Consider the following 12,763-nt stretch of genomic DNA (forward strand, 5'->3'; position numbering starts at 1 on the left):
TTATACATCAGTTTGTGGAGAAAAGTCGACATCTTTACAAAATTAGGATTTGGCAACTTTTTTTTTCTTAAAGGACCAGTTAATCAATATTTTAGTCTTTGCAGGTTAAGAGGTAAAATTGGGAGATACTACATAAGAACTTCTGTAACCATTTCAAAAGGTAGAAACCATTCTTAGGTCACAGGCTCCTGAATCTCAACAAATCAGATGCTAGCCTGAGTGGATTTGGCCTCTGGGCTGTAGTTTTCTGGCCCTATAAATGTGTTTCCTTTGAATTGCTCTCAGGAATGTATAAGGTTTTGTGTTTTAGTCTTGCAAATATGTGAGAATCATTCCTAGCTCCCAGTTCTCTAGTTCTCTCTTCAGCTATGCATCATCTGCTGTCAAAAACTTCCACTGAATTCTTAATTTTGGTTATTGGATTTTTTTTTTAACTCTAGCATTCGTATTTTTTTCACATGTCCAGGTATCTGTTCAAATTCCCAAAACTTGCTTATTTCCTTGAACAGAGTAAGGCGTTATCTTAGTCTGTGTTTGATTGCTCCACTATCTGTGGCTTCTACGGGCCTCTTTCCATGGCCTCTTGTTTCACTGTTTTGTTTTTTTTTTTTTCTTTTTTTAAAGACTTTATTTATTCATGAGAGACACACAGAGAGGGGCAGAGACACAGGCAGAGGGAGAAGCAGGCTCCATGCAGGGAACCTGACATGGGACTCAATCCCAGGACCCCAGGGTCATGCCCTGGCCAGAGGCAAACCCTCAGCCACTGAGCCACCCAGGGGGCCCTCACTGGTTTTAATATCCTGTCTCATATGCCTGGTTTCATTTTGTCACATTCAGAATATGGTATTAGCAAAATTGTTGTAGAAACAAGTTGAAATTAAAGACGGTATTTTCCTCCAGAGAGCATTCTTACTTGCTTATGCCAAGGGTTTGGGAAACTACCACTTTGGGATCGACTTAATCTAATTTCAAGGCCTCACATTGTTGGAAGCCAAGCTGCAGTCCCCTCAGCCTATTTCCTACTTCTGGCTCACCCCTATTCTTGGGGTGCAGGGGACTGAGGGCCTCACCCCCATATGTGAAGCATTTACCCAGTCTACCACTCTTTGACAGGCCCAGACCCCTACTTCTGGAAGGCTGTCCCAATCACCCACCAGCCCCTGCACTGCCCCCTTTGACATCTGGCAAATGCCCCCAATAGAAGAGCGGCCCGTAACACAAAGCCCACTTCTTGGGGCCTCTGTCTTCTCAGTGCTCCGGGTCCAGGAGCACTTCAAACACACGTTAGCTCGCCAATGCCTGTCCGGCCTTTCTGGCTGCTCTCAGTGGGGTGGTCAGTCCGAACGACCTCTCCACCATCGTCAGGAATAGAAGTTCTCAGTGGTTACACATCACAGTTACTGGAGTAGGCTCGCACGTGGCATAGTAACAATATGTAAAATGTCAGTACACCACTGTCTTTGTGTTAAAAAAGAATTTTGTAGGAAAAATTAGGCCTAGGGAACATCAATTGCTCTCCCTAACAGGACCCGCAAGTTCCTCTACTCATGGGCTGTGTCCACCTACCTGCGACAAAGCAGATAATGGTTTCACAAGTCTCTGCTGAGAGCAGAGAGCCCATTATGCATAAGGGGAACAAAGAGGTGACATTCTCATTTTATAGCAGACACTGAGTGATTAACTTATGAGTTGACAGGAGGGTCGGGTCTCCATTCTCCTCTGCTTTTTCAGATTGCATATTCTTCCCAAGCACATACAGGAATCTAATTTCTACTGTTTACACGCCTTTATTTCTTTCAAATTAAACTGCAAAGGCAAGAATAACAACTTGGTATTTTTGGCTACTGGGGCAACAATGGCAATTCTGTAAAAAAAAACAAAAATACAAATGACCAATAAGTATATAAAAATTTCATTAAACATAAAATAAATGCAAATTAAAACAATGAGATACTTTTTCTATAAAGTGGCAAAATATTTTAATGATAATAAATACCCAGTGTTAGGAAGGTTTCGGAGAAATCAGTGCTCTTTTACACTGCTGAAGGACGGTGAATTACCACAGCTGTTTCTGAAGAGTATGTGTCAAGAGAGCAAATCCATGAAAACGTGCATACCCTACAATTCTACTTCTAGCAATGTAGAAAATAGTTCAGAATTTGTATCCAGATTTAACTATAAAGTTGCACGTTACATCACATCGTTTATAAGAGACTGGAGACAATCTAATAGTAGATTGTTTAAGTAAATTATAGTACAGAAATACAAGGGTGTCCATAGATGGTTATCTGTTAACATGGGAAGTCAGGACTTTGTCAAATGGAAAAAGCAAGTTATAAAAGAGCACAATATGATCTCTTATCTGTTTTTAAAAACCATACATGTTTCTATATACATACAGAAAAAACACTAAGAAGGGTATATACCACATTACCATAGGCAATCTCCGGATGGTGGAAATGAGTGATTATTTCTGTGATTAAAAAAGGAAAGAAAAGTCAAAGTCTAATCTAAAAAAATGCTTTCCGTAGGTTTTGGCTTGTGATAGAAGGGGCTACATGCCCCAGAGGCATCTACTTGGTTTTGTTCCTTCTGACCTGAGTGGATAATTCTCACAGTTGTTTTACTACAAATGCCATAATCATAGACATTTGACTTTGTCTAGGGAACAGTTCTCTCATTTTCAACTACAGCTCACTGAGGCGATGACTGCGGAAGGAAGCCACCTTCCTTGGTAGGTTGATTGCAAAGCCCAAGGCCCACAATTTACCTGGGGAGTCCTCAGAAAAGTTCTGGAGAGAAAGAAGGCAGGAGCAAGCAGAAAACAGACACAGAAGGATGGGCTGTAGCTTGTAAGGGTTCTGTTTAGTCCTTATTTCAATTCTATGTTCTCCTCAATCTTAGAGGTAGGACTTCTGGGAGGACACTCAACACCTGGCCATAGAGATTCCTTTTAAGACACTGAGTCACTTCAGAAGAAAAATGACAGAACAAGTGATAATCATATTGAAGGGCTGACAAATTGGCTAACATCAAACTGTTAGAGTAACCCCACAGCTACAGAAGATAGTGGCATTTGGACAGAAATTTGTGTTCTGGATTGGTCCAGGGATTCCAGCTGAACCAAAACTCTGAGGACCATTCTTAGTGGGCTCAGTAAATAGTGACGCTATCCAGTAGAGAAGTCTTTCCTAGGAAAAGAGGAAGAGTTACTTGCCCAAATACGACAAACCTGTAAAGTCATGGATAATGTGGCAAAGGATAATGTGGGCGTCCTCCACCCTGATTTGAAGCCAGGGCTGAGTTTTCCTTGGCGTGGCTGCCAGACAGGGTTGAAAATCTAATTCTCAATGTATAGGCTATAAAGTAAAGAGAAACCACATCAAGATTTGAAGGGAGGAGGGGATATAGTCATCTTCACCATAAAAAGTCACTATCAACCCAGAGGGTCGGCTCTCAAACGTGACGTTACAGACGTGTCCAAAGTAATGTGTTTCCTATTAGCAGTTTAAATACTGAAGTCTGTAAATGCTATACTTTTAAAAAGAATAAACTACTGTAGATAAAGCTAGCCACCCAACAAAGTCACTTGTATGCTTTCTTGAGTGAGAGAAGGTGGGGTTTGAACTGTGAGCACGAGCATCATCTGCTCTGTGTCATCGTGGCTGAGACTGAACACTGCTGTCACAGAGCAAGAAACAAGGGAGTCCAGGGTCAGAGAGCCCAGGCAGGATGTCAGGGATGGGGGCAGATTTGTGAAAGTGTTCCAGTGTCCTGCCACTGGGAGAAAAGGGAGAGGAGATGCTGGGATGCAACGTGAGCTGTGAAAGAGGCGCCCATTTGAGGCTTTAGGGACACGGGATCAGCCCTATGCATGTTCAACCGGACGTGCTGATACTCATCATTTACATTAGTACAGAAAAGGGGCAGCAGCACAGTTACACCAGGTTAAATGCCAGTTCTTGAGGGGAGCAGCTTTTATAGCGGGCGGTGGAGCCGAGTCCCCCTCCCCTCAGTTACTCATGGGAAACCCGTTCCAAGGCCACATAGAAACTGTTCTTGTCATCCAGGCAATGCCAGCCAATTGGTCCAATTTCACAGTCTGCGCACACCAGAAACTTGATGTTGCCCACGTCCTTGGTGAAGCCCACGTTCTCGAAGATGAACATGTCGTCAACCAGCCAGTGTTCCTGGAGGAGATCGCCATCAGGATTGCTGCCGTCAGCCAGAGCTGGCTTCTTTCTCATGGAGGGAAGGAAAAGCTGCAGTGGAAGAGAACACGAAGAATACAGACGCTGACTGGCCCACTTGCATCATCGCCCCCATCCTGCCTACACTTCACATTCCCTGGCAGTTTCCTGGACTGAAAACCAAATGAGGAGCCCTGTCATCACGTTAGAGACGAGGATGCTGGGTGGCTCCTCTGTTGCCTCTGGTCTGCGCCCTGATCCTGAAGAGACATAAGTGACATGCTCTGGTCATGTGGCTCCAACGCCTGATCCTGATCTCCCTGGAGGTCATTCTGCTATAGCCACACAGGGTGAGTGTGCTCTGTGCCCTCAGATCGTGGCAAGGCTGGCTCCTTCATGATATTCTGCTCAAATGTAACCTCTTCATGAGGTCTTCTCTGACCAATCTGAATTAGCTTCCTATACTGTCCATTGTATTTTTTATTTTTATTGTTTATTTTTAAAAAGAATATTTGTTTATTTGAGAGAGAGAACAAGTAGGTGGAGTGGCAGGCAGAGGCAGAGGGAGAAGCAGGCTCTGAGCAGTGAGCCTGATGTGGGACTTGATCCCAGGACCCCAGGTTCATGACCTGAACCGAAGGGGCTCAACTGACTGAGCCACCCAGGTGCCCGTATTTTATTTTTTGAAATGGCTTTACTGGGGTGTAATTGACACATATACTGTACATATTTAAAGTGTACAATGTGATATACTTTGGCTCATGTAAATACTGATAAATCATTACCAGCAAGATAACACATTCATTACCCCCCAAATTTCCTTATGCCACTACCTCTTTTCTTACTTATTCTCTGAAATTATTTATTGGCTTAGCTATTTACCATGGGTCTCCCTCCACTAGAATGCAAGCCGCAGGAAAGCAAGGAGCTTACCTTTCCTGTTCATTACTATAACCCCAGTGCCTAGAATAATAACTGACATGGAGCAAGAACTCAAATATTTATAAAAAGAATAAACAGAGGACATCTGGCTTTGTTCTATTCTATCAGTGTTGTGTATATGCTGGACTTATCTTACAAAAAGAGCATTGAAAAGGAAAATCTAGTTCTAGAATTTGGAATATCATCCCAAGGATCCTCCTACCCACTAATCGACATGCCTTCCCGATCATTAGAAGAAAGCCTCACACACATACACGCCCTTTAATTTCTTCCCTATGGTTAGTTTACACACCTTCCGCTGCCCCAGAGTACTAGAGGATACAATGCCAGCAAAGCTCATTACCCCTCTGCTCCTTGTCATTATGGCTGCTGCCAATAAATTTATTTTCCACCCCATAGTACATCTCTACTGCATCCCCAAACTCTAATACAATAGGATGCCCCCAGTGTGGTTGTCTGGCATTAGCAAGCAGAATAAAAGCAAAAAACTTTCTTTTTAATTAAAAAAAAAACAAACAAACAAACAAAAAACCCACTGGACACTAATTAGTCCAAAAGAGGCAAATGCTTTGGTAGAGATGAGCAAGCCTCTTCCTGAATGCTGCTGTTAGGGAATCACAAAGCTGCTAGTGTGCATTAAACACGCTGGGCCGTCGTGTGGCTATCCCTGATAGAGGAGGGAGCACTGATCCGGAACATCTCTGCTCCCCATCTTCCAACCACGTGGCCTGCTAAAACAGGTATCTGTGTACCACCCTACACTGTAAGATCACCTGAGGACATCAAAAAATAGGACAGTCCCTCCTCCTGTTATATGGTCATTCCAGTCACCTTTTTTTTTTTTTTTTTACCTCATCTAATGTTTTTAAGGAGTCCCCAGTGCTTTGTTTTACCCTACGTGAAAATGGGAACAGGCAGAGGCAAAGAGGAACCAAAACTCAGGGACCCGGAGACCTAGGTTCCAGCCTTAGCTGTATCTCTCTGTGAAGAGAGATAAATTCCCCCGAAGGTGTTTCTGGCCTATTCTGTAGGTGTGAAATCAACATCTTTACTACAGGTAAGGTGAGTGAAACATTAAGGGGAGAAAAACCAAAGACTTTTTAAACATTAGCCTTTAAATGTCCAACAAAGGAGCCCCAGCTTCCCTCCCACAGTTATAGTTTGCTTGTTTTTTTAATGATGCAAAACACCACCTCTGCAGTCTCTATTGAGTAGTGATTTGAGATAAATACTATTAACCGGTCATTCAAGGGTTCTCAACATTCTCATTTTTATTTAAATCCCGTCAGATCCATAAGACTAGACCTACATTTAAATTTAAGCACATTGTGTGTGTATTTGTATGCATCTCAATCTCATCTCAACCCTGTCTCTGCAGTGCCCAGGGCTATTGCAGGGTCAGCTTTGGGGATGTAACATTTGGAATACAATTAGGCTTTCTAGATAGACCACTGGGGTGGAAACCAAGAAATTACTATCTCACTGAGGGCTGCTAACTCAGAGGGCCAGGGGCCAGAGTTGCCAGTTACATCCCTGACTGGGTGGGCTAACTGCTTAGGACCTCAGCCACTACCCTAATCCTGGACCATCTCCTCAGAGAGACGTAGAATAAGCCAACTCCGGGAGATGGTCAGGGGAACTCCTTTTGCTTTCTCAAGAAAGAGGCAGCTGAGTAGCTCAGTCGGTTGAGCAACTGCCTTCAGCTCGGGTCATGATCCTGGGGTCCCGGGATGGAGCCCCGCGTCTGGCTCCTTGCTCAGTATGCAGTCTGCTTGTCCCTCTCTGCCCCTGCTTGTATGCTCTCAAGTAAATAAAATCTTTGAAACGGAAAAAAAAAAAAAAAAAAAAAAAAGAACTGTTAACTGTCCTTTTAAAAATACTTTCTCTTGGGGCATCTGGGTGGTTGGGATGGAGCCCCATGTCGGACTCCCTGCTGGGGAGGGAGTGTTTCTCCTTGTCCTGCTCCCCCTGCTTGTTTGCATGCTCTTGCTGTCAAATAAATAAATAAATAAATAAATAAATAAATAAATAAATAAATAAATAAATAAATAAAATCTTTAAAAATTTTCTCTTTGTAAAAATCCATTCTTATGGTAGAAAACTTGGCAAGCAGGCTACAATATAGATGAAAATAAAAACTGTTACAGTACAGAGTAAACTTTTGGTATCTTTTTTTTTTTTTTTTGTAATTTTCTCCCTTCTGTGAGTATTTGTGGTGGTTTTTTGTGACCAACCATATATATACATAGCATAAAACCGTTCTTCAAAAAGATTGATTTACTTCAGAGAGAAAGAGCAGGGGGAGGGGCAGAGGGAGAGAGGGAATCCCTAAGCAGGTTCGCTGCCCAAATCAAGAGAGGGATGCTCAAGCAACTGAGCCACCGAGGTGCCCCTAAAACTTACCATTTAAGTCATTTTTAAGTGTGCAGTTTAGTGGCATTAAATATATATACTCTGTTAAGCAACTACCACCACCACGCATCGCTAGAATTTTTTCATCTTCCCAAAATGGCACTCTGTACCCATTAAATACAACTCCCCATTTTCCAGTCCATGCAAACCACCATTCTGCTCTGTCCCTATGACTTTGGAATTTGACTACCCTCGGTACCTCATGAGTGGGATCATACAATATTTGTCTTTTTTGTGACTAGCTTATTTTACTTAGCATAATGTCCTGATTTTTAAATTGTTTAATCAGTCTTAAAATTTTACGGAGGTAACTGTGGGTTCACATGCAGTGAAGAATATAAAGACATATATACTAATTATTTCTATATCAAGACACAATACAGAGATTCCACATACCCTGTGTTTGGTGACACAGTTTTCCCTGATGGTAATATTCTGCAAAACCGGAGCATAATCTCATAACCAGGACACCGACACTGATTTTATTCAGAGTGCCCTGTTTCTGTGTGATGTGTACACACTTCGGTCAGTTTTACCCCGAGGAAGTTCATGTATCCACCACCACAGTCAAGACCCTGAGCAGCTCCACCACCAGGAGGGCCCCTCCTGTCATTTTTATAACCACACTTCCCAGAACCCTCAGCCCCCAGTTCCCAACCCTGGCAGTCACTCATCGACTCTCCATTTCTAGAACTCAAAAATGTCACAGAAATGGAATCATACAGTATGTATTATTTTGGGCCTGGCTTTTTTCACGCGGCACAATTCTCTGGAGAGTCACCCAAGCTGTATAATATGTCAGTGGTTCATTCCATCGCGGTTCATCCAACCATACGGCTACAGCAGTTTGTTAGACATTCCCCTGCTGAAGGACACCTGGCAGTTTCCGGCCAATATGAAAAACGGTACAATGAACATTTACGTACAAGGTTTTGTGTAAACCTGTTTTCACTCCCCTGGGGCAAAGGTCCTGAGGTGCACTGGCTGGGTTGCAGAGAAGTACATGTTCCGCCTCGGGAGACACTGCTGTTGGGTGTGCCCTCGGGGCCTCTGCTGCCCTGTCTCACCAAACACTGCTCTCTTCTGAGTTCATCTTCCGCTGCCCACTCCTGCCACGCTTCTCCCCCCCTCCAAAAACTGTAAAAAACAAATTACTCTTTTCTAACCTCGTCTGTCTTTCCTACATTCTCAACCTTTGGTGAGTGTTTCCCTTTTCTCTTTGTCTTCATGGAAATATGGCTCCTCGGTGCTGCCCATCGTCTGACACTCCACCTACTTTGGGATCTTCAGGATGGGGAGTGGGAACCGGTGCTCTCCTTGCTCCCAATTACTCCTACACCCTCACATGCATGTTGGCTCCTCTACGGATCCTGGCATGTGGTGACCCCTCATGGCCGTGTGAGGTGGCCTGGTCGCTGCCCTGTCCACCGCCGATGGGCACCTGGCTCAGCGTCCTTGCTGGTCCCGCATCCTAGCCCCATGCGTGGGCTTCTACGCTCCAAGGGGATGGGTCCTCCCCCGAGCTCCCTCGCCTCCTCTACTGCAATCACCTTAACTCCACCTGGCTGCATTACTTGCCAGTTGTATTACATCCTGGCTTTCTGGTCACGTTGAACTTTTCGGTTCTTCTAAGAAACCGTACTTCTCCTCCTCCTGCTAACTATGAAATATCACCCCGCCGTTCCCTCCATCTCCATTCGGCTTCGTCATAATTTCCTGTCACAAACTCTAGATTTCAGGAAGTTCCGAGTTCCAGGGTATGGAGAGGCCAGTTACAGGATTCACGAAGAACACGTGCTGCAGCCCGGTGAGCACGAATCCGTTCCATCCACGCTGACCCATCCCTACACTGGGCTCCGGTTCACTGATTTACTTAAATCTAAATGTCCGTTAACCTCTTACTTACGTGCACAGTCTCAAGGCACAAGACCTCACGGGCTAGTGGTGTAACAGCGCACCCTGGGCTGGGCGCGGGCGCTCGCGGTGGGGCGTCGGCCTCCGGCCCAGGCCGTGACCCCCGGGCCCGCGATCGAGTCCGCACCCGCTCCCCGCGGGGAGCCGCTTCCCCCTGCACCTGGGTCTCGGCCTCTCTCATGAATAAATAAAATCTAAAAACAACACTGAAGGCGTCGCGAGATGGGCTGGGATTGTGGCGGGAGGGAGCTCTGCGCCGCCGGGCCCTGCTGCTGAGCCTCGTGCTGCCGCCGCCGCGAGGGACGCTGCGGGCCCTGAGCGCGCCCCGGCCCCGGCCCCGGCCCCGGCCCCGGCCCCTCCCCCGAGGCCTCCCCGCGAAGGCCCAGGGGCCGTCCCGAGCGGGGCGCACGCGGCGGGGTCACACCCCGGTCACGCCTCACCAAGGTAAAGAGCCGTGTCCCACCGTCGGCTCCGGGGGCGGCAGCCCTGAGGGAGATGCGAGCGCGAGGGGAAGCGTCCGTCAGGGCGACTCCGGGCCTGAGGCGCGGCCCCCGCCCGCCGGCGGCCCCCGGAAGCCCGGCTGAGGCGCAGGGCACGGGGGTCGGCGGTCGCGGCCTCGGGGCGCCCTACCTGCCGGCGGGAGAAGAGCGCGGCCCCGGGCTGCAGCACCCGGGAGCCGCAGCGCTGGCACAGCACCGCCTTCCGGTTTCGGCCCTCGGCGGACACCAGGTCGCTGAGCGGCTCGGCCGTTTCCATCGCCGCCTCCGCCGCCGCGTCCCGGGCCCGACCGCGCAGGCGCTGTCTCCGCGGCCTCTGCGCAGGCGCGGCCTCCGGGGCGGGGCGGGGCGGGGCGGGGCGGGGCGGGGCGGGGCGGGGCGGGGCGGGGCGGGGCCACCCCCTGCGCGGGCGTCCGCGTCCCGCTCCGCCGCCTCCTGCGCAAGCGCCGCGCTCAGCGCCCGGCCGGCCGGGACTCGCCTGCTTTGTGACCCGGGGCTGCGGGGCCGTGACGCGGTCTCCGCGCTCCGCGGCCGCCCCTCGCCCTCGCCTCGCCCTCGCCCTCGCCCTCGCCCTCGCCCTCGCCCGGCGGCAGACGCGGGCCGCGCCTCCCGCTGGCGGAGACTGGACTGGCCTCGGGCCGCGGCGCGAGGGCCCCGGCTGCGGCCGCCCCTGGAGGAGAGCTCGTCGGCGGTGCCCCGCGCGGGGCCGGGAAGCCGCGTCGCCGCTGCGCTGGGCGGCGGGTCGTGAGCAGGCGCAAGGCCGCGTGGACACGCCTCGGAGCCGCCTCAGAGCCGCCTCAGAGCCGCCCCGCCCGGCGCTCGCGGGCCCCGATCCCCGCTGGCCGGGCTCGACCTCGTCCGGCGGCGTCTCCTCCGCCCTGCGCGGCCTCGTTGCCTCAGTAGCTCCCCGGCGGGAGCCCGCACGGCGCAGGGGCACCGGCCCCGGCCCTCAGGCGGGCGGCACCGGGAGGCGGCACCGGGAGGCGCCCGGACCCCGCGGCCTGCGACGACGACAGGCACGGGATGGAGTAGACGGAGGCCACGGCCCGGGAGTAATCCCCACTGGGGAGTTAGAAAAGGGTCTCCCTACGCGACGTTTTTCTTTTTTTTTTTAAGATCATTTATTGGGCAGCCCGGGGGGCGCAGGGGTTAGCGCCGCCGTCAGCCCAGGGCGTGACCCTGGAGGCCCGGATCGAGTCCCGCGTCGGGCTCCCTGCGTGGAGCCTGCTGCTCCCTCTGCCCGGGTCGCTGCCTCTGTCTCTCTGGGTCTCTGTGAATGAATAAAGATCTTTGAAAAAATAGAAGATTATTCACGAGAGACCCAGAGAGACGGGCAGAGGGAGCAGCAGGCTCCCTGCGGGGCGTCCGATGTGGGCCTCGATCCCCAGGGCCGGGGTCACGCCCTGGGCGGAAGGCGGCGCTAACCCCCGCGTCCCCCGGGATCCCGCTACCTGACAACTACGTGACATCAGTGTGGCCAGGACTTTGTCTGGAAAGGGGATTTCAGACAGAACAATACCTGAGCAAAGAGGAGAGCAAGTCTGAGGACGTGCAGGCGGCCACTGGACACGTTATACCTAAGGGGGGAACAGCTGAGCAAAGGGAAGATCAGAGGGGCAGCGTGGGCCCAGCACCATGGGTCTAAAGTCATGGGAAGGAATTTTGAACTTCATAATATGGGCGACGGTATCTATGGAATAAAGGCCAGAAAGAACTTTGATATTCACTGAAAATTTGCTGTGTATTAGGTGCTGTGATAACACTGATGACGAAATGGAGGAGCTAGACTGGAAGGAGGAGAAGACAGGCCATCACCATGAGTCTGGGAAGACATACAGGCCCAAACTATGTGGTAGCAGAGGGAATACAAATAGAGGAATGTATGTGGAACTATTAGAAATAAAGTCATTAAGGACCAAGAAATAAGTTGGGTGTCTGTATTGTAATAGGAGTGACACGATAAATGATAAATCTCTGAGACTGGAGACCTATTTGGCTGGTTGCCATCCAAGAGACCTAGAGAAACAAGAGGAACCCCCAAATTAGGGGTACATCTGTGTATGTGCATAAACAAAGTGTGTAGGATTGGGAAGAGAGCAAAGTTTTAGATGTTTTCTTTAGAATATTCAGCCGTGGCTGCCATAGAACTATTTAGGAATTTGGTCTGCAACTCAGAAAAGCAAGCAGTAAAGATAGTCCAGGAGCCCTCAGTTCTTTACCCCCATTTCTCTGCCTCCCCTGGATCTTTCTCTGATAGGATGAGTCACATGTTTCATAGCTGTGGTTTGATCAGCAGGCACAAACCATCTGCTGAGGAAAGGTTGGCAGGCTTCTTTAGAGAAAATAACTTCCTTTTTGGCTCCCTCTTTCCTTTGCTCTGGAAATACCAGGATTTTTTGCAGTTTTGCAGGCCTTCTCCATAGCTATTTATATCACGTGCCATAAATCTAAGCAAATAAAAAAAGGACCGGAGTGACTAACACCCTAAAAGTCAAGTGGGTAGTAAATTAGCTCAAGATGGATTCCCCTTTATTCTGTTTGGTTTTCAAGTAAACTCCAGGTGTGAGAGGAGTCAATAAACATGCAATTTCATATAAATATTTTACTGATGAGAATCTTGGCAAGGGTAAAGGGGTAGCTACCTCTTACCCATGTCAGAGAAACACAGTGGAGCTAGTTGGCAAACACACAGGGTAACGGGGAGAAGAGAGAGGACATACAGCTGATCACTATGCCTGCTCCCCCCTGCCCACCCCACCCCCAGTATCTGCAAGACAGTGCTGGTTAGCCACAAACTCTCCTATA

General features: G+C 48.9%; 1 protein-coding gene across 1 annotated transcript; it reads right to left on the bottom strand.

Moving 5' to 3' along the window:
• Positions 1 to 1,770: 1,770 nt before the first annotated feature.
• On the bottom strand, positions 1,771 to 10,263 carry RABIF (RAB interacting factor). The gene is made up of 2 exons (XM_041770245.1): positions 10,092 to 10,263; positions 1,771 to 4,265 (listed from the first exon to the last, which is right to left on the bottom strand). Exons 1-2 carry the CDS (start codon positions 10,215 to 10,217, stop codon positions 4,020 to 4,022), a joined length of 372 nt encoding a protein of 123 aa, XP_041626179.1. The 5' UTR covers positions 10,218 to 10,263; the 3' UTR covers positions 1,771 to 4,019.
• Between the last annotated feature and the right edge of the window lie 2,500 nt (positions 10,264 to 12,763).

The sequence above is a fragment of the Vulpes lagopus genome, chromosome 1, assembly GCF_018345385.1.
Source record: "Vulpes lagopus strain Blue_001 chromosome 1, ASM1834538v1, whole genome shotgun sequence".
NCBI classification, from domain to species: domain Eukaryota; kingdom Metazoa; phylum Chordata; class Mammalia; order Carnivora; family Canidae; genus Vulpes; species Vulpes lagopus.